Below are 22,798 nucleotides of genomic sequence, written 5' to 3'. Positions count from 1 at the left end.
TGGTTTTAATGACAGTAGTTGTGGGATTAGAAGCGATGTGAATGGACACTGTGTGTAGCAGTGAGAGGGAGTGATACAAGTGCAAGAGATGCTGTAGAAATCGATATCCGTCGCATTTACATCGCTCTGATCATGTAGTACGGCAGGAGCGGGAGATTAAGCAATACAGATTCTGCCTGACAGGCCGATCATTAACACTAGTTTGCAATCTGCCCAAGCATCCACTCATCCCGTCTAACACCTCGGAAAGACAAGTGTTCTACATAAGTGAATTTAGGAGGGCACGTGTAAGACAGTGGCTGTAACAGACCAAACAGGGCGCTAGGTGAGTGATGTCGGTGTAAATCATCGTCTAGAGGCACTTTGCTGCAAAAAGAGGTGAAGGTGGAGATCGAACGCTGCGATTTCTCCTGGAAAGAATAATCCTCACATGCTGTTGATGATGACAGATGGAATTTGGCTCAACAGCAGCGACCATAACAAAAGGGTGAACTTTGCCCCTTGTCTCTGCAGCCAAAGGTCCCAGTGTTCACCCACTTCCCCCTAATCCAGTCAAGGATCATTCTGCTTAAATGATTACACCCACTGAGCCAAGGACAAAGCTACTATTTCATATGTCACTCATATTCACAATGATCTATATAGGATTTTTCTGGCTACGCTCTAAACACACACGTGCACGAAATACAGTAAAAATAGAATAAATCAGTTCTGAATAAGGCCCACACTGACCCTGATACATTAAAAGAGATTTGAATAAAATGATGGTGGATTATACTTTGATATCAGCTCCTATATTATTGTGCGTTTGAGGGGACAACACCTGCCCTCTATCCCAATAGGATCAGCAGATTAATCTTGGTAAGACGTAAGACACACACAGATGGTCAGACAGGAAAAATTAGAAAAATATGCAATATGAATACATTTGTCTTGTATAATATCAAATATGATTCATCTATCACGTAGATAATGGCTTGATGCATTGGTGTACTTAGCAATGAGACAAAGTTAATTTCTTATAGGCCACATATTCCGACCAAGATCCCCAGTAATAAAAATGATTCTTCTGGGAATATTATATAAATTAAATGTAAGCCATCTATCTGGTTTGCATAGTAATGGCACTGGGGCTACCGAGTGCTTTGATTCATTTCTATGGTCACATTTCAATGCTGCAAACACAATGCACTCAGGAAGATATGTTGCCACCTGCCAAGTGTTATACAGTATATTATTTTATACAGTGATAAATACACCCTGATGGAAAAATCAAACAGAGACCGGGAGATTACTAGTCTTTTGCTGCTTGTTTTAAAGTGGTTTTCTTTTTTCAAAGCAAAGGAGCCTGTTGCATGAGTATCACCATTCAGACGCGTGACTGTTGTTTATTAGGAGGAAGACTGAAAGGTGATACAGTAATCTGGAGCGGCACGATCACTGCTCCCCAAAGGCCGCTGGGCCTCAGCTTCCTGACAAAGGTCTTTTTCAATATCCTGCAAACACGGACGGCGGTGGCGTGCGTGCAATCCGGTACTTAAAACACAAGGGGGGCCTATAAGATGCCGGCAAGGCCCTACACAAGGGCACTCAGATCACAGGTATGGAGGCAATAGGAGGAGGCACAGCTTCCGTATGGGCAGAATAACGGCTCATACATCGACACTGACACATGACACAACAAACCTGTTTTCATGCAGAGGAGGCTAGACACTGGACAAACCATGAAGTTCTTTAATTTTTGTGAGGAAATGGGGTGGGTTTTTTTTTTTTTGGGGGGGGGGGGGGGGAAATCCAGTACTTTGGAGAACCTTCAACACACTCATTTTAGGGCAAAAGTTTTGAAGGCTAAGAATCAGTAGTCACCTTCTTTGCAAACAATCCCAAAATCAATACCTCCAAATATGCCATTCTTTATTTCGGTTTCCGGCAGTAAAACCGACTTATTTCTATGGGACTAGCCTTGATATCAGAGGTTTATAAAGGATAATCAGACTGGTGGGTTTCTAGGAAGCCAGTGGGGGACTTGCCAGAGGAGGGAAAATAAAACTGAAATCCAACTCTCTCTCACTAACAAGGTGACACGGGGTCAAAACAAAAAGAAAAGAGAACGTTTATTAAATCACGCTCCCTCACCTTTGGAGGTGACACCAGGCTTGTTATTGACAGAGTAAAGGAAATTCACTTTTGTTCGGAATTTGTGACAGTGGGCTCAAACCATAATAAAGAGTGACCTGTTGCGCTTTGAAAGGCATTTCTGTTATCTTGGAGGAAGCAGGTCTGGTAAGGTGACTGCTGTGATTTGTTTGAGCGGCTTCAAATGTGACAGATTTTTCACGGTCGGAGATGTAAGAGGGGAAAAAGATGAAATCCAGCTGTTGAAATTCGCTGTTTTATGTAAAGTAGGCACGCAGAAAGATACACATCAAATCAGATTAAGTCTGTCTGTGAGCTTTAATCGGATTAAAGCTGCCTACCTGGGTGTATTACTCTTTCTCTGAAGAACCCTGAGGGACAACTCACTCCAGGCCTCATCTGACTGGTTGATGCTGTTTATGACAGTGAAAGACTTTGATTTGAATCGGTTCTCGTCTTCCAGATGAGGACGCTGCTTGGCAGAGAAATGTGTCAAAAGGAGGGAAGGCAGTTTAAAGCTGGAGAACACCGGGGTGCTGCCAGACCTGGCCGATTTCTTCTTTTAATGAATGAAAGGGAATGATAGAGAATCTGATTTCCCAATGGGTCTCTGTTGTTTTGGAAACACTTCTCATTTTCTTTTAATGGACTATTACTTATCTTCTAATTGTTTTTTTTTTATTTATAATTACACTCCAACGGGGGAAAAACACAATTAGCACAAGAAAACTGGTGTTAATGTAGGAACTATGGCTGTGGTGGGACTCCTGGATTATCAGCCAAAATATGTTCAGATGAATTGTCCCAGTGAAGGATGCACAGTGGGGTTAAGTACTGATTATCACAGGGTTCACTAATACTGGAGAGAAACAGAAGTTTCCTAAGCCAACAAGTGCAAACAACATGTACCACGTAACTCTATAAACATTTGCGTGTCTGCTTGTATTTGGCTCACACGTCCCAAAAAAAACGTTCAATTTATTAGCTTCACACTTTGCATGTGTGTTTTCTCAAGGGCCCAGGGATATGCAGTGTCAAACTTTGACATGTGATACATTCTCTATCAATAAACAGCCTTTCAACATGCAATATATGTTAAGTGAATCCTTCAAATTTATATATAAAACACATACATGAACAGTAATAAAGCAATGTTTCTTTAATTTAATGAAAAACATTGACTATAATCTTCGTTGCACATTAACCAGGTAGGATGAACACAAAGACTGCTCATAAAAAGCTTGGCACACAACGTCCAGCGAACAACCAATAAACAGGGACAGTATTTTTATTTCACTTTCACCCAACAATCAAAGAAGCGATGTTGTTTGACTTATCAAGGCTATCCATTTACTTCGAGGGGCGACCCAGATCGACGCTGAAAAATGCATCCCCCCCACGTCAGCCTGAACGCACAATGAGCAAGAGCCACGGCGCTCCAAATGAACCACTTTGAATATTTCAGAATTACTAAAAGCAATCCAAGGTAGACATGCATATTTCATGTGCGTGTCCTCATACCTCAGGATATCTTTGAGAGTAATTTGTCTCTGATGTGAGAAAGGCATCAATATTTGAATTTCTTAAAAGGTCACACACACACAAGCTGATAATGTCTCCGTCAGGAAACAACAGGATTAACAAACAAGCTGTTTAGTTGTCCTGGGTTCGTCGTGACGAGGACAACTCACAGCTCACATTAAACCTGAGAGTTCTGAGGATATGGGAAACGTATGCAGGGAAATCTCAGATAATATATGCCGTGATACAGGGACTCTCTCAGATACTTAAATATAAATGGATTTGGACCTGAGCATACAAGAAACAAAGCGGAAATGAAGTGTAAGAAGCACACACAATGAAACAAGGCTCAACGTGAAACAGAGAGAGACTGCGAGAGGAGAAAAGAAAGAGAATCCTGCTGCTGAGAGAACAAACAGGGGAGCGCTGCAGTCAGGTCAGCCCTCCCCTTCTCGTGCTTCTTTCCGTCTGCTGTTGCCAGCCTCTGCCACCGAGCGGTGCCGAGCGGTGCCGAGGCCGCTGTCTTGGAGTGAGGCAGGGCCAGCCCCGTGTCCTATAAACACACACAAATCATTTACATGCTGTACTCATCAAAGGCAACTCTTCCTCATCCCCGCCGAGATTTGCCGCCGATCTGAGCTTCCAATATTGCATCTCAGAGCGCCGCGGCTAACCTTTGCAACTGCCAAGAATGTGATTAATTTTTTAAATACAGCTGTTGACCTATTATTGAGATGGAGAGGAGCCACGAGAGACACCCATCTCCTCTCCCCTGTATAATGGAATGCATTATTGCATCAGTGTTTACACGGCGCGCTAAAAGAGAAACAGAATGAGGGAGAAAGCGTTAAATAAAGCAATTCGGCTAATGTCGCTTTGGGCCTCGCCCTCGCACACGATGTCAATCAAAAGTCAGGATTCTTTGATTCGCCGCAGTTGGAGCTGGCAGCTGCATCTGAGAGAAGAGTGGTGACACAATGTGGAACAATAATTATCCTGCAGTGTTAAAGTCCTCCAGTGTCTTGGTGCATTCATAAATAAAACATGCTCAAGATAATGGATTTATGTTCAATAATTCATCATCGGAATGTTTCAAATCGAGTGATATAATATGTGTCACAGTAGTAACACAGTGCTTAGCCAAATTAAGTTATCTTGAAACAGATTTATTGACAGAGCTGTTGCTGCATTCATTTACTCAGCCATTGCTTAATTACTCCTGCACAGAACATAAAACAAACAATGCCAATGGACTGATTTGAAACCACTCTGTGTCAGAATTAACTGCAGAGCCTGAACCAAACACCAGTGCACAATACACACCGAGCACTCTGAGGAGCTCCAGGGTTGGACTGGGACGAGGCCAGTGCGGGGACTGTGATATTTGTCATTCATGACCTTGGTGCCAGCCAGCCATACGGGCAGTTTGGTTTGATGACCCATCAGAGGATCTGCCTGGGTCCCTCGCAAGAGCCAGAGGACCAGGGTGAGGGGAGAGGGCGACATCCAGGCCTGCGGTCTGTTCAGCTGGACTCAGGTCAATCAAGTGGGCCTGAAGACGCCGAGCCAGCTGGAGAGCCATGATACGACTGGCCTGCACATCCAGAACGTCCTGTTCCCAGTCGCACGAGGAGGCCACGCTGGCGTGCTGCAGGAAGCCACTCACTGTCATAATGAATTATGTGAGTTTGTCGGACCAGCGTGAGCATATGGGAGCTTCGAGTTTGTAACACATGCAGAAATTCACCATTTAAAGTAAAGAGGTAATAGTTGATTATGAAGATGATGCATGATTATGTCGGGGAGTAGATGTTGAAGTATAAATCAGTTGTTCTGGTGTAAAGCATCCGATCAAACCATGACTGTGTTAAAATCATCCACCTCAGAAACAAACAAATACAAATGTAAGTGATGCACCTGCAATCAACCGCAGCAAGATCCATTTTTAAAACCAGTATTTCATTAAAACACAAACACACACACACACACATTGAGAGCTGTTCAATTCTAGACAAAGCTTGAGAATTCAACAGGGACACACAAAAAAAGAAAACAATTTACATGCAAATCAAATCTTATCATCTCAATCTCTTTATGCCACTTTCATCTGCAAAATTGCATTCATATGCACAAGGCCGTTCAATTACTGTAGCTGTGGCTCAACTTTTCACATCTCAGCGTTTTCTATTTAGAGAGGCAGGCCCATGTACATTTAATAGGTAGCCATTCTGTTCCCCGGCTCTGCGCGGGATCACTGCGAGTGTGTCAGTTAGAGGAGATGGCAGCAAGTATCAGTGCATGAAATAAAGCTCCTGCTCCAAAGTGACAGGCCCTGGATATTGTTGGCAAATGGATGTTAAATTCACTCTGCAAGCACCAGCAGCAGCCCCGGCTATGAAAAATTAACTGTACTCTAGCTAAAGGGAAAGGAAATTGCTCTGCTAGATAATACCACAAAATCCTGTTTGTGAGCTATCCATCTGTCAGATCTCTTTGCGAAAAAAGTCCTTCAGCTCTCTCTATTAAAGAGTCCACTCCCATATGCTGCTCGGAGTAAACCAGCGTCACAGTGGAAGACACGTCAAAGAGAGTTAGAGCAAATCCTAAATCCATGCCGTCTCAGTAAAGAAGACCGGCTCCGAGGGCCTTAAGAGCAGACAAAGATGCACGGCTTCTGTCAGCCACCAGGGGGCAGCGATACTGATGGCTCTGTGCTGCTGCAGCCTCAGCCAGCTCACTATGAACAGCCATCCATTATCTTTACCACTCATCCCCTGATATGGCTGGAGTCAATCCCAAATGACAGTGTTCGAGGCACAGCGTAAACCCGTGGCCTCTTTACAGTGTTTTTAAAATGTGTCTCTAGTTCAGCAGCTGTGAGTCATTGCGTGTTGCTCTGAGCTTCTAACGGGACCAAGGGAGCGGTTTCACAGAAACACCAGTTGGGATGAGTCAGTGACCTGCAACAGGGTTTCATGCAGCACGTGATAATAAGTTCACAGCAGCACAACATAGCTCCTCAGCTACATAGTGACAGCAGAAAAACATCTTTAAAACACACTTAAGAAATCTGTTTAACATTAACACTGTTTAATCTGAAAGATATGTATGCTTCTTAACACATCTTCCACAGTGAGACCTTCTGTTCTTCAAGCAAATAAGAAGAAGTCAAATTCTTTCCAGTTTTCATGAGGTTGGACATTCTGATTTATTTATTAAATAATTAGCCGAATACATTATATAGATCGTGGTGAAACTCGCAATAAATTCGGGATAAATCAGTAATACTGCGATTTCACGTCCTGCCACCAGGTGTCGCCACAGCACTTCAAATGTCGCCTATCCTGCCTGCCGCTGGGTGTCGCTGTATTACTGGTTAAGTAAAACAACAGATGATATTTACATGAAAAATGGATTTGTATTCGTAGAAAATAGGAAAGAGCCATAGTTTTTCACTCTTCCACTTTGCTGCAACGGTGAAAAAGGAGATGGAGCATGAGCGGCGAATAATGGGGAACAGCTAATCAGTTTCTATTATTAATTTAATTTATATTATTATTCAACAAAATGAGGCAAAAATTATTTTGATCTTAAGGAGTAAGGACCATGATGACTGACGGAGGGGCGGGGGACTGATAACACATGTGTGGTATAGGCTACTAAAGGGTAAGGTAGGGACAATGAAATAAATAGATGTTGATATATACAGACAACACCCTCTTATTATTATGAAGTAATGTACAAACAGTGGTGTGCACATGACGCAAAAAAACAGATAATCCGTTTCAGTATCTATGAGTGATGGGGGAGGTTTTAAATTAAATATTGCACATTTTATTTTATATCGTGCAAAACTAACAATAACGTTGTAGTGTGTTGTATACTGCACACCACTTTCATTGTGTATGTTACAGCAGATAACAGAACACTACAGTCTAGTATCTGGGGGCTATGGCGCAAATTGGCTGCTTTATCAAAACGCACGTCGCGCACTCCAATAAATCCGCAAAAGACAGAGTTCACCCCAAAGGTGACAAGTAGCCTTAAACGAAATAATAAGCTCTGTAACGAAATGGTGAGATGTTGGACGACCGCTGAGGCTTTTGGAATGTGACGAGGACGCTACAGATCTGATGTAGATCATCATCTGTCATGACCGCTCATATCTAATCCTCAGCCATCCCGCTGCGGACTCTCCCTTCATCCACCCGTGCTTTTCCAGTAAGAACAAGGGAAACAGAGAGGAATCCGAGCATAGGAGTGCGCATGAAGTTATTCCTGTCTGTGGCCTCCCCCCCTCCACATCTCCACCCCCTCCGCCCGCTGCTCTCTCCCAACCTGGAGACTGCGCAGAATACACCGGGGGCAGAAAAAGTGCCTGTGCAAGCAGAACTGAGAAAGTTCATAGATCGGAGGTGCAGGATGTCCCGTTAAGAGGAAGAAGGGGAAAAAAAAAAATCCTCCAGAGGCGCAGAGGCACCACGGGCTGACCCGCTGGAAGGATCGTGCACGACATTCACCGAGCTGCAGATACACTTCACCTGGGAAAATGGGTTTTCCGACGATATATGGTTGTCGTCGGGTAGTTCTCAAATTGTTTCTGATTCAGTTTATCGTCTTTCAAGCGACGTATGCTGCCCCCTCGCCTATCATCAAGTTTCCTGGAGACGATACTACCCCCACAACAGACAAAGAAGTTGCTCTGGTAAGTGTATTAATCGTTTTCCCAGAAACTTTGCCTAAGTGGGTCAATCGTGTGAATGCACAGTTTTGTAAATTATTGCCAGGGAATAGTTTGTAGCCTACATCATATGTTCATTAAGTCATGTGTGTTGGACTAACCAAATATAAATAGCTATTCTAATATTTAAATCCTTCTCATATATATTTTTTTCTCTCTCTCTCTTTAAGCACTATCTGAATAAGTTTTATGGATGCCCAGAAGACAGATGTAACCTCGTGGTGCTCAAGGACACGCTGAAGAAAATGCAGAAGTTCTTCTCTATACAAGAAACCGGAGAAATTGATGCCAAAACGGTGGAGATCATGAAGAAGCCTCGCTGTGGTGTCCCAGATGTCGCCAATTACAACTTCTTCCACAGGAAACCCATGTGGCAGAAGAATGACATCACCTACAGGTCAGGAAAACAACACAACCTTCTAATTTCCTAAGAGTCACTGTGATTATCCGGGAGTTGTTCAAGTGAGTAGCTCCTCTAAAGGAGCATTTAGTGATGGGAGTGGGCACGAGTTTATTATGAATCTGAACTATTGTGCTCCACCAATCGAATCATGCAAGTTTCTAAGCGTATGGCCCATGAATAAGGCAACAGCATTACAAATGGGCCAAGTACTCTAGATGCTTTTCATGTTTAACATCAGGATATGATGTCACAGAAAGGTAAAATAACTTGACTCCCCACGGCTGAAGTGCATAAATTAAACTATTAGTATTGAGACGGACTATTTACAATATGTCATTTCCCTGATAAAACCAAAATATTTTTGTTTGAAATTAATTTCCAGAGAACAAAAGTGGAAATTCAAGTTAAGAGTCTGTTTTCTCTGAGAAATGGACCACAGCTTGGCCCCGCCTGACACCCCCCCCTCCCATCTCAGCCCCCAGTCCACCCCACCCCCATCTGCACGGCGCTGGAGCGCTTGCACTTTGTTTCTTGCTAACACTCCGCATTCCTACACAGTGTGTGTCAGGTCTTTTGTTTTTGCTCCGTTTGAGGTTTTACAACAATGTGGAGAGTGGGGTTTATTTATGTCAGTGGGTTTTTTGAGTGTGGCCTGATCTTTCCAGCCCGTCTGCCCATGTGCCTTGTAGGAAGACTGCAAGCCAAACACAACAACAACTCAAGGACTCACTGACTGGTTTATAGGCGAGGGACTGCGTAGACAGGCATGTAACAGGGTTTGCGGCCGAACATTGTTTCGGGAAGCATTTTCTCCAGATGATTCATAAGCTGTTACTGGGTTTCTTTTCCATGATCTCAAGTAGAGAAGGAGATTTAGTGAATCGTCTAGGTACCTTTCAAAATGTCACACTGACTTTTGAGTGTTTTTCCATGTTTTTATTCCTTATCTTGAAACTTTCTGTTCCGTAGAATTCTTGGATACTCTGTTGATCTGGACGAGGAGGTCATAAATGATGCTTTCCATAGAGCCTTCAAAGTGTGGAGCGACGTCACCCCTCTCGTATTCACCCGCATCATGGATGGAGAGGCTGACATCATGATTAATTTTGGCCGCAACGGTATGCTACGTGGACAGACCCGAGACTACATTGAGACATTTAAAAGTTACAAAAAGCTTAAGAAACATTAACTTGTTTTATAGCAAAAAGGACTTCATATTCCCAAATGCCCTTCTTAATGAAGCCTTTAGTTGGACATAGGAGTGATATACCAAGATTTCTCCACAAGATGTTTAAGCCCTCTAACAACTGTCTTATGATTAGGTTGAATGGCCCTCCACTTCTAAAAGGGAAAATTGAGTTTTGAAACTGATGAACAGAAGTTCAACTTCCTTTGGAGAAATGGTAAAGGTGCAGTTACTAATGTTATACAGTGACTCCATACCCTGCAAACCAATGTTAGGAATCCTTTATCCAGCAAAAAGAATTGTGGTTGTATCACTGATCATTCCAGTCATGATTTAATCACACGGCTATATCATCCAGATTAGTCTGAGCTGACCCTGTCAAGAATGAATTCAGCAGTTTTTTAATTTTGACACCTCCGACGATTGCAGCTGTTATTTTACCAACAAAAATATGAAGAATAATTGTGTGTTTGAATCAACACACAAATGTAATAACATGTTGAACGTATTTTCCCACTATTAGTTTTGGTACTACCTTCCTTCAGTTGTCATAAAAACTCAAAAGGTGTTTAGTTTGTCCAGTTTGGTAAAATAAAAAATGACGGCCTCCGTAGAGAGGACCTGCTCCTCAGGGTGAATATTAAATATTTATATATAAAAGCCTTATTCTAGGATAAGGAAAAACAACAATTCACACAATTCATAAATGAAACACATTAGTGAAAACATCACTAGGATTATTTTATATAAAATATCTGCCAGTAGATCCCTTTCACCTACATCTCAGACACTGGACCTTTAATACTGAATGATGTCATCAACAGAGCACGGAGACGGTTACCCCTTTGACGGCAAGGATGGCCTCTTGGCTCACGCCTTCGCTCCAGGGCCAGGAATTGGCGGAGACTCCCACTTTGATGATGATGAGCAGTGGACACTGGGAGATGGCCAAGGTAATGGCGGGGGACTATTCCCAGTATAACAGTGAATGGCAAAAAGCTACACTACATGCACAAGTGCAGTACAAGTTTTCATAAGCACAAGTTCATAACAGTTGAGTTGTCAGGACTCTAATGTTGACATAGATAATTCTGATCTGACTTTCAGATACTTTGTTGTCATTGTATTAACTTTGTCTGAACTTTCTGGCACTCAAAATGGCAAATCTCAGCCATCTGGAAGCTGAGTAGAAAATCCACTGCCAGCTTTTATATTTGCACGCATTGACCCAGATAGTTTAATGCATTTCCCATTATTCAGATCCTCTTCTCTGAATCTATTACTTGTGCAAAAGCAATCTACTGCTCACAGAAAGTAAAATGAACTTCTGTCTTGTATCAGTGCTCTGAAATGCTTTATACCAGTATAGCCTATTGCATATAAAGTACATTTTGCTAATGAACTGAACTGAATCATTTGGTTCAAAACAATATCAATATCCTTTTTTTATTTCACAGTGGTGAAGGTGAAGTTTGGTAATGCTGACGGCGAGTTCTGTAAGTTCCCCTTCCTGTTCAGGGGCACTGAGTACAAGACCTGCACATCCCAGGGCCGTGATGATGGCTTCCTGTGGTGCTCCACCTCCTACAACTTTGATGATGATGGCAAATATGGATTCTGCCCTCATGAATGTAAGTTTTGTCATGTTGTTACATTTATTTTTGACATAGCTCACTGTATATATACTTCATATAATGTGGCATTGCAATGTTTCTTAACCTATTTGTCTTTAGAGAGTAAGTGTCTGTTTTGATGTATTCTTTTGTGTCCCCATTTGACCTTAGCAGAATTTTTGTCCTTGCCCTCCTTGCACCTGACTGAACCCAAACAACAAGAAGTTCAGTAAATAGAATCAGTGTTTCCTTAGAGGCAAAGTAAAACTTCATACCAGATTATTGCCATATTCAAAGCTGCTTTGCTGATTTTGGACAGAAAGAAAGTAGGTTGGACTATGTGCCAGGAAAGTGTTGTTTTGTGTTTGGAGTGGAGTATGGAAGATTTCTTTTCCAAGTTGCTGCCCCACTTTAGAAGAGTGGGCTTTGTCAAACACTTTGTTTATCTGTGTTATGTTGCTGTCCATGGTACTAACATGATCACATACCCATTACAAGAAAACAGACAGAGTACACGTGTACTCAGTTGTGTTCTATGATGAGAATACAACTGTTTGTACTGGAGCCGTCTGTTATTGTGTATTGATGTACAACAAAGTTTCATTCCAGCTGTAATTATGGTTTATTTTCGTCTGTCAGTACATTTGTCTGAAATCATTATTCAGGGATCAAAGCATCTTAGTTGCTTGCAATAATCATGTAAGAAACTGAGCGTATTCTTTGTAAACAGGGAAAAATACAATATTATGATATTTAATATTTATAATAATTATAATATTGGTATATTTGATCTTTATATTTACTGAATGACACTATATTTCTATTTATTTACCTTTGTTCTACAGTATTATTCACCATGGCTGGAAATGCAGAGGGTGCTCCATGCAAGTTCCCCTTCACCTTCCAGGGAGAGAAGTACGACAGCTGCACCACGGAGGGCAGGGATGATGGCTACCGCTGGTGTGCCACTACTGAGGACTACGACCGTGACAAAAGCTTTGGGTTCTGTCCTGAAACTGGTAATGGGGTGTTTTACACTGTCTGTTATGTCTGACTATGTTCATCACATAAGAAAACTTAATTTCCTCTATGTATCATAAAGATGCTCACAGAGTATAGGTTATCTTCAGTTTATGTGTCCTGTATATGTGCTTGATTAGATTCATATAGTGCATTGTACTGTCTGTGTATATTTTGATGTGCAGTGTATGGTACCAAGTCATGTGGAAGGTCTACTGGAATCTGCCAGTTGGGGTTTCCAGTCTTGCCTGTGGTTTGCTGAATGCCTGTGAAAGTATTTTAATGTGCAGTGGCAGGGCTTATTTTCCATTTTGTCAGTAGGACTGCGTTTTAGGGCTGAAGTAGTGAAGTTGGGAGGGAGAGACGTGGAGATAGAGAGAGAGGTATAGCCACTGGGGCTTTCGTCTGGTTCTAATTGATTGGGAATGTAGCCTCGTTGTAAAGCCTAGAGCGAAACCTTGTGCTGAATAAGAAATTATTTTTCTTTAAAACAGCACAAAACCTGTCATGCCAAATTGAAAACGATGTTTCTGAAAGAAAATCAATTCGGGCGGTTCTTCTTGGTTTCATGCCTAGCTATTGATGTCCCGTGCCAGCTTCCTTCATTGTGTTGTTCTCGATCATCTGCGTTGATTTCACAATATAATAGAAGGCTAATTGCTCTGAAGAAGAATTTTGGCATGTGAATGAGTTCATTAGACAGTGAGATGATCCAAGGTCGCTGCACATTTCACTTTTTTTCTCAGTTTGACTTTGTGTTTACCCCTCCAGCCATGTCAACAGTGGGAGGAAATGCAGAGGGAGCCCCCTGTGCCTTCCCCTTCACCTTCCTGGGAGACACCTATGATGCATGCACCTCATCAGGGCGCAGTGATGGCAAGATGTGGTGTGCTTCCACCAAGAGCTATGATGATGACCGTAAATGGGGTTTCTGTCCAGACCAAGGTATGAAGGCATGGGCCTGTAGGACTAGCAGCCAAGTTGCTATGCAATAAAGGTTACAACACTGTTAAATCACCATAACTATGTATTTGTAAGCCATAGCAATTGTCAAACTGTCAGTCAGACTCCATCATACTAATTTACTAAGACTTGTCTCAACCATCAATCATTGAAACACATATTTTCAGGCTACAGCTTGTTCCTGGTGGCAGCCCATGAGTTTGGTCATGCCCTTGGCTTGGAGCACTCTCAGGACCCCGGAGCTTTAATGGCCCCCATTTACACCTACACAAAAGACTTCAGACTTTCTCATGATGACGTTCAAGGCATCCAGGAGCTCTACGGTGAGAAGAAATGTTGTGATATGTGTCTTGTTGCCTAGATCTTGATTAAGTGTAATACAATAACCAAGAATACAAGATGAATGTGTGATCAATCAAAGATTAAATATATTGTGGTAAATCTCTTAAATTTAGGTGGGTCGACAGACAAGCCCCTGTCTCCGACTCAAGGTCCAGTCACTCCCATGGACATCTGTAAGGAGCCAGTTGTCTTTGATGCTATAGCACAAATCAGAGGAGAGACCTTCTTCTTCAAGGATAGGTAATCACATCAAACAGGAAGTCCTGATGTTGTTTTGGCCCAAACTAGATTTCACCAAGTTTGCATACACCACATTAGGGCAAGGAAGGTACACTAACAAGCCATGCATCCATAATCCAAGCTCTGGATCAGGCTATTCGATGTAATAACTGCTCTGTTTTCATTTGCTCCATGTTTGACTTTCTTGAAACTTGCAAGCTCTGCCAAAGTCTAGCTGGATTTCCTGTCTGTGATCTATGGAAAGAACAACAAACAGAACCCAGTAGCCTACTTCTGGCATAATTCAGCCGACGCAAATTGGATTTCATAATAATCCTGCCCACAAAAACAAGCAGTTTGACATGAGGTACTCTGTTAATTATTGTTTCTCATTTGGCAATCCTCTGCCATTTTAAGATTGTGGTGTGGATTTCTTGTTTCATGATGTGACAATGAGAAAGAGGCAAAAACTAACTATTTGTCCATGCATGAAGTGACAACCAAAATAGTCGTCAGCCATAAACACAGTCCGCAATCCTCTCCTCCACTGGCACCAGTGATTCCAAGGTCACGTAAGATTACTGTGTCTACCAGCTGACCCAGTGCAGAGGGTTGTAATGCCCGGGTTTGGTCAACAGTCTTTGTGAGTCAGAGCATTTTCAACAATAGCAGAAGTTTGTTATTCAAATTCTCCGGAGGGTTACTAAGAACAAAAGCAAAAAAAGTGATGAGTGATGGAAAACACAAACAGCATCCTTGCTGCATGACGCATTAATTCTCATAGCTGCACCCTTTAATATTTACTCCTTGCAATTTTGAGGTTAACATAGCTGTGTATCTGTCACGGCCATTTGGGGAAATCATCCTAAGCAAACAGGCGAGCAGACCTCCATACCAAAGAGTGTAGTCTTTCATTTAGACTCGCCCTCACCTCCCTCCAAGAACCTGGACTTAAAAACTAGGAGAAACAAGTCACACTCACTGGCTTTAATACAGAATTTCACTTCACAAACATTTACTGCGATAGACAGAGCAGCACATGCGCTCATAGGGTGCCATGTGGACCCTGACACCTTGGCCCTGTTGCTGGAAATCAAACTAGTCGAATACTTTCTTCTCTTAAAACAACTCTGAAAAATAAAGATAATTATACATGATTATCGTCTGGACTGTTCCATAATTGTTAACTATTAACATTCTGATGCTAGGCTGCCTTCTAGATACATTTGTGGACCCGTAATAGTGAAATTTAACGGCTCCATGTTCTAGTTGAATGACAGGACTTTGCCTCTCTTTGGTTATCTGCAGCTAGGCCTAGTTCAGCAGATGTTTTGACTGAAATAAGAATCAGGGGTTGGTTAAGCAGCCTACATCTGTGTTACGTCTCATGTGGAACCATGAGACTTTGTTTTTTGAATTTTCAAGCAATTATTCATTTGATATGCCTTGAATTTCAGTCATGGAAAATGTTCCATTGTTTGTGAGGACTAAGAGCTACTCATCAAAAAGCAAGGGAGATAAATTGAGGACAGAGGTCTCTCAAGGCACTGAAGTGAACGTACATCAAATTTGGCTCTCGAGTAAAGTTTCCGAATGAGCCTGTTGTTCTGACCTTCACAGCAACTTAATGAGTTGCCTGAAGGCCATGTCAGGCTTGTAAGCTGCAGAGCTCTTGTACAAAGCTTTATAGCTTCAGAGAAAGAGCAGTCGCCTCTGGGCTCCAGGGGTAAAGCCCACTTGACTTTTCCATTGTACAAATTGCCCCCCCCCCCCCCCCCATCTCCTGGCTCAGCAATATTTATGATGTAGGACAAATCCTGACAAGATAAAATGAGCGAAGCTTGTAGCACGCCCTGTGCTCAGCAGTAGTGTGCGTCTGTCTGTCTGGAGGCTTAAGGAGAAGGCAATTATAAAGTCTGTCTCACAGAAACAGTTTGGCCAACCTACTAATAAGCATCCAAGTGTATTTATGACTATAATTTTACAGAACTATTTTACCAGTGACAGAAGTATTGTCACTGGTAATTGACGCGTGATTTTCACTTTACAACAAAACACTTAATCAGCAGACACTGCTAGAAACTAAAAACTAAACAGAAAATACATGAGATGAGCAACGATTGTATTTTTTTTAATAAAGAAGTCAGTCAAGAATAATTTCAGCCAGAACCTAATTTTGTGCTACACATACTGACAACAAGCTACTGACAAAAAACGCCATAAATGAGCATCTTTGAACATGGCATTTTGTGAGGTTGCTTGTGTTTCCTGGTCTGGGAATAAGGGAGACTGACTAACGAAGCAGTCCCCAAGAGTGGCAGTAAAGGCATGGACAAATGCAGGAGCTCTACTGAGGTAAAAGGCCGATAACAAGGACTAGGACTCTCTTCAAGCAGAGTAGGAGGCTAACAGCAAAGACTGGATCTCTCCAGGGGTACGACAGGAGGCCAACAATGAAGGCTGGGGCATGTTGAATGCAGATGTCCCTTCAGGAGGTTAAGCAGGAGACCAGCGACAGCAGGGCCTCTCAGGAGGAAGAGTAGGAGTTTAACTGGAATCTAATGGCATGGGGAAAGTCTCTGTGGACGATGGCGAGGAGACTGAAGATTAAGCAAGACGGCTTGCACCAGATCATTCAACTGCAGGTCAGCTCAGGCCACAGTACAACCATTGGAATATAGGCTGTGTTGTCTGCAAGGAGGTAGGAAGGGCGGGAATGGTCAACTGGAATCCAGGATCTGGTATCGGACCAAACGCTCTTCTTCTTATTCTTCTTAGTTCGGTCTATTTGGGGGTGGCAACCAACGTCAAGGTGCCTTCCCACCATGTACTGTGTTGGTGCACCTTTCCTAGAAGTGCTCCAAGACCAAGTCAATACGTTGAGTGGGTGGAGCAAGTCATTATTCAATCTCCCTCAAGGACCAACAGTTGGTTGGAGATCATGGGGTAGTGTCTGCCAGACTGCAGACCTGGCATTATCCAAGACCCCAAAGCTGGAACTGACTGGCCATACGCTGCAGGTGTCCTAGGGTCGCATCTGGCGAGTTTTTTTTAAGAGATTTCTCAGGGTCTGACAGACTGCCGGCCAATGGACAAAATGGCCTGAAGGCTATGGGTATAATTTCTGCCATATTGGAAACTGATTGAGACTAGCACAGGGTGTGGGTTGCGGCAGTTAGCTGAGAAATTGTCTGGGGGCTAGCAACTGGAAGACTGGCTGGATGCTAGCAGGTCTGGAGGATGACAAAGTATTGCTCCAACCAAAAAATGTCTGATGTTTAAAATTCTAATAAAGGCAGATTAATCACCAAGAAATGTTTCCTTAGATATTTCAAAATCAAAACAGCATGGATATGTGGGTCTACAAGATAGGTTTGAGAGAGCTGACCCCAAGAGCAGCTCTCCAGCCTCGACCTTCCCACAGAACTGCTGCAATTGATGCTTCCTTCAACAAAAGGAAGGTTTTCAAGACAACAACACTACATTTGAAGTCGCAGGAGTCTTGTCAACGATGTAGAATCAATTCAGGAGCATTATGGCTGCGGATATTTCTGCCAGACTTACATTGTCACTGCATCACAATGCAGAGCTGACCATTTACAACGATTGACATTAGCACAAAGTTGCATTACTTTGCTTTGGAAAAATCTGTCAATCGTTTAAGTCTGTTCTCTTTAGCAGAAATAGATTCTTTTGATTTATTAATTAATTAACTAATTAAAGACATTGGGACAATAACACAGCGAATATAGCTGATACAACTTAACAACTTACACATGATTGGTTGAGACTGGAATATGTCATTAATTCGGAAATACAGTACTTATGTGCAGTGTATATATGCTATTGAAGTTTATGTCTTATTTTTATTTTCTCATCATCACAACTTTGAAATCGGTAGATGATTTCTTTTCAAAAAATAGGTCAGTGGAAAAGAGTTTGGGAAGCTGATGTTGTTGTGCAGCTGTGGATTTGGAAATCCAGGCAAGATGGGTCTTGTTCCGCTGGCGTCGGCAACCTTAGTCCTAACGAGAACCAGATGCTCATGAATCAGGCCATTGTGGCTGGAAGCACTTGCACTACCCCCCCCCCCCCCACACACACACACACAGACACACAAACACACACACACACACAAAAACACACTCCTTGTCGTCGACCTCCTCTGCTCCTCTTTCATTCTCACTCTCATTTCATCCCCAGCTCATACCATAAGATCGCTCACCCACTCATCCACTTATCTGTCTGCCAGGTTCCAGTTCAGGTCAGTCAACTTCAGAAGCAAGCCCACTGGCCCAATGCTAGTGGCCACCTACTGGCCGGACCTGCCTGCCAAGATAGACGCTGCCTATGAAAACCCACTGGAGGAAAAAACTGTCTTCTTCTCAGGTATGGTGGAGAAGACAAGTATACCATTTAAAAACAGATCATTTAAACATTGCTCAACGTTGATGTCTTTTTAAATAAACTGTGTTAACATCATCTGTTTGCTTTCATGGTGATCATAGAAACAGAGAGTTGCATGAATCATCAAGGGGTGTCTTTACTTTTTGATCATTCGGATGCTTTTCCATTCACAGTCAAGCATTTCAACAAAGTGAAACATTAAGAGAAGCGGGAATGTTGGCACTCCTGTGTGCACTTTGGGGACACTTGAGATATTCCACAATAGTTATTAGTGGTTTATGGTTCATTCTATGCAACTTACTAATATGACAATCCTCATGAATACTGGTGAGTTTTACCTTAATGATCAGATTTGAGTACATCAGCAGCAGAGCTGGTTTGGCTAAGGAGGGACTCTTACTATAAATAGCAATCACAAGATCTCACAAATATATTTATATATACTTGGTAGATAGAATAAAGAATGTGTATTTTGTAAAGTCTCTTACCTTCCGTCAGTATAACTAATGTCCAGAGTATTTTGTTAACCACAATTTTCCTTTCTAATAATTTTTGTTCACCCAGGCAAGGAGATGTGGATCTACAAAGCGAGTGAGTTGGAGAGTGGTTACCCCAAGAAAATCTCCAGTCTAGGCCTTCCGGCAGACTTAACACAAATCGACGCTGCTTTCAGCTTCAACAAGAACAGGAAGACTTATCTTTTCTCTGGAGACAAATTCTGGAGGTAGGACCCAAACTTGAAACAATTTTGGGCCCAACAGCTCTTTTCTGCCACACCCTAGCTTATGCTGCTGTCTACACCCCCTATTACAGTACTGAATTATGCCTGGATCTAGTTAGTATTTCGTATGACCTAAACTGTACTCTAAACCACAACAGCTGTGTTAGCCCTAACACAACATTGGATTTAAAGGTGATGATGATAAAATTTGAATCTCTATAAAAGAGTTTGAGTGTTGAATATTTTTTTGTACACGAGGGAACTCTTAAATACGTATTAAAGCATTCACTTTACTGTTTCATCTATACAGATATGATGAAGATAAGAAGATCATGGACACTGGCTTCCCCAGACTTATTGCTGACTCCTGGAATGGCATCCCAGATGGCCTAGACGCTGCCTTCAGTCTTAATGACATCGGTAAAAATATATAATTTTTCTTTTTTACATATGCTGTGAAGGAAAAGGCTCTGTATAGTTTGAGGTTGGACAATTTACCAGAAGCTAGAAGCAAATTGTGCTGAGATGCTCATTTGGCAATAGCAGAGCCTGTAACAATTACCATTGGCAACATCTTAGTTTAGCATGTTAGCATTCAATGATTAGCAATTGTCTTGAGCCTTGGTTATAGCAGTAAACTTTATTTTTATTCCTCCAGTATTGATTAATCCAGTGTTTAACTATAGAAGAAGAAACCTCATGGTGGTGCGTTCAAAGTCATGAGGACCCATCCTCTTAGAATCATGAACATTTGCAATAGCCTTCATATGCCTTTTACACCATGAAACCAATGCTGTATTACATTCATCTAAAAATTAAAAGGAAAGATTAAAAGAAACCCAAACACTAAGCACTGTTGTAAATAAAAGAATAGAGACATAACAACACAAGGCATTCTGGGTCTCCACCTCCTACAGTTTTTTGGAGGTTGTTGGCTTCGATAAGAACTTGACTGTTTCTTTGGGTGCTGGTTCTCCGCAGACTGGCTTTACTCATAAAATAAAGTCAGCTCTATCAGTGAGTCGTGCACTTTGTCTCTGCCCCAAACCCAGCAAGCAGTGATGATGCTATTGTGCCAGAAGTGAATCCTTTATAGGAACTGAAAACACAAGGAAAGAAATAAAGAAGTAAAACAGGCCAAAGGGAGTTGTTCTGGAGTTAGGGAGTCATCTGTGGTCTGATGTTGATAAAACGATACAGTCACTGGGAGTCCAGTTTATTTATTCTAAGTCTCTTACGCAATGCTATAATTTTCAGTGACTGAATACCACATACCAGTTTGCTCTGCTGGTTAGTGAGCAGGGCATTACAGGGTAAGAAATCCTGTGAGTGAGTGTTGATTTTTAGGCATGATCCATGTAAACCTCCTCTTGAGAATGTCACTCTCAGCAATGTATACTTAGGGGTAGAGGTGGCAGATATTTGTCTATGGCAAGCAACTAGGGATTTTTCCACTACTGCTTTCTGAACGTTCACACAGTGCAGCAAGCATCACAGAGCTCCTTCCCCACACAGTGAACAAACAAATGTGTTTAAAAAGAATGTCAGTGCCCCTGCACAGAGGTGCCTCTGTTTACTACCTGATTGGCATAATTTAAAGAGAGCGACTTCGCACTGATAATCTAAACGCTATTTAATCCTGATATTTGAATGTTATAAGAAGGTAGTTTGTTTCTTGTTTTACACAAACTACTGCTATGAGAAAACTAACTAAAGCAAAAACTTTGAACAGAGTGTGCATTGTGCTTGTTTTCAACAGATTACAGCTACTTCTTCAAAGGAAACCACTATTTCAAACTGGAAGACAGCAGCTTGAAGATTGTCAAACTGGGCGAAATCACAAAGGACTGGCTCGGTTGTTGAGAGCGCCGAAAAATACGTACAACTTGCTGGTTCCTGTAATGACGCCTGGCCTCAAGAGGACATTGGCATAATATCATACACAACTTGAGGTTACTGCAGTGCACACCATTGTAAGTTGTAAGTTTTTGTCCTGGCAACTATGCACGCTTCTGTGTGAGACATGTCCCTTCCAACCTGTATAATCAACCTCCAGCTTTGTAGAAAGGGACCTCGGGACCTTCTAAACAGGCTATACATGGGCAACTGGATAATACTGTGTGATATTGACATTGTATGTGTTATGCTGATGCAGATTTATTACATTATGTAGCCCCTGTTTTATAGTTGTTTTTTTGAGTTGTTTTTTTATTCAGACATCAGGTATGTCCACACTGCAGTGAACGCAGTGCTATACTTTGTTGTGAGATATTGCCGTTTAATGCAGATTTGATTCTGAAAGGCTGTGTTCCACCAGATGAGGAATTCATATTGGCTTAGAATTACTTCTATGTCCAGTGTGCTAAGTGCAGTTTTATAAATGTATCAGTTTGAATTGATAAAGTTTCTCCTTGTTGAGCAATACATTTAAACAAATGAATTTGCACAATGTGTCTGACCGAAAATGGTGCTTTAGAGTTTGCTTTTGCATATAGTCCTAAATATATATACATATACACAACTTATATTCAGTGTTACTGTGTCTGATGGGACAACTTAGTATTCTCTGAATGTCAGAAAGTAGTATTCGCAGACACACATTATTCTTAATTTGGTTAGCACTTTTTATAGGACTATACAAGGGACCTAAACAATAAAGAGACCAGATTATTGTCATGGCAACTCCATGTTGTATGTCCCTTCACTAATAGTATAGACAGATTAAAGGCACAGGTTGCCTCTAGAGGCTGTATAGGTTTGCTGCATGATAGAATCATGACAAGGGTACCACAGTAGTATTGTTTAAATATCTTTTTTTTTTTTTAACAATCTTGTTTCTTTGCTGGTTTTAGCAAAACAGTAATGTTTTTTGTGTTGTTTTTATTGCTTTTGCACTTTGTTACTGTCATCAATAAAGATGAAAGATGGTCAATACATTGTGGATCAGTGATTAAGAGAGGAGGAGGTAAATACTGCATACATTGTGGGTCGACACTGTATAATTTTTATATATATATATACATATATATAAATTATTTATTTGATGCTATAAAATGGGGTGAAATGATGTTATCGACAATTGACACTCAAGTTTGGTCCCACATATCCATGGATCCTTGCTCCCACGGCTCCTACCCCCTATCGCTACTACACAGACTCAGGCTCCAAATTCCCAAGATGGCAGCCTTCGTTTCCAGCATATTTTGGTTTCATTTCTGGATAGTGAGAGGAAGTGGAGACAAGTTGTCCATCTCTATATACAATCTTTGGTTGACACTATTCCATGCATTCACAATATCTTGGGCAGGGGAGGCAGATAGCACACCAAAAGTCGCCCCCTCTATCTACACAGGCCCATGTTGCATTAACAGATCAAATATATACAAAGTGAAATACAATGTCACAGCAGGTCTTTTTTCCTTTACATTGCAACTTTTCTGACCATAAACATTGACCAGGTTTGCTCGCTGGGAACAAAAGGTATTTCAAACCCAAAGACAATAAAAGTCTATTTTTAAGGCAAGTC

The 22,798-nt window shown here is 41.8% G+C and overlaps 1 protein-coding gene across 1 annotated transcript; it reads left to right on the top strand.

The window, feature by feature from the left end:
* Positions 1-8,010: 8,010 nt before the first annotated feature.
* mmp2 (matrix metallopeptidase 2) lies at positions 8,011-22,204 on the top strand. Its single transcript, XM_062388824.1, has 13 exons — positions 8,011-8,362; positions 8,569-8,795; positions 9,771-9,919; positions 10,812-10,940; positions 11,445-11,618; positions 12,446-12,619; positions 13,392-13,565; positions 13,751-13,906; positions 14,039-14,165; positions 18,397-18,533; positions 19,116-19,275; positions 19,583-19,692; positions 21,032-22,204. Exons 1-13 carry the CDS (start codon positions 8,207-8,209, stop codon positions 21,133-21,135), a joined length of 1,977 nt encoding a protein of 658 aa, XP_062244808.1. The 5' UTR covers positions 8,011-8,206; the 3' UTR covers positions 21,136-22,204.
* Positions 22,205-22,798: the final 594 nt, after the last annotated feature.

The sequence above is a fragment of the Platichthys flesus genome, chromosome 1, assembly GCF_949316205.1.
Source record: "Platichthys flesus chromosome 1, fPlaFle2.1, whole genome shotgun sequence".
NCBI classification, from domain to species: domain Eukaryota; kingdom Metazoa; phylum Chordata; class Actinopteri; order Pleuronectiformes; family Pleuronectidae; genus Platichthys; species Platichthys flesus.
This window is presented reverse-complemented; position numbering and strand designations above follow the sequence as displayed.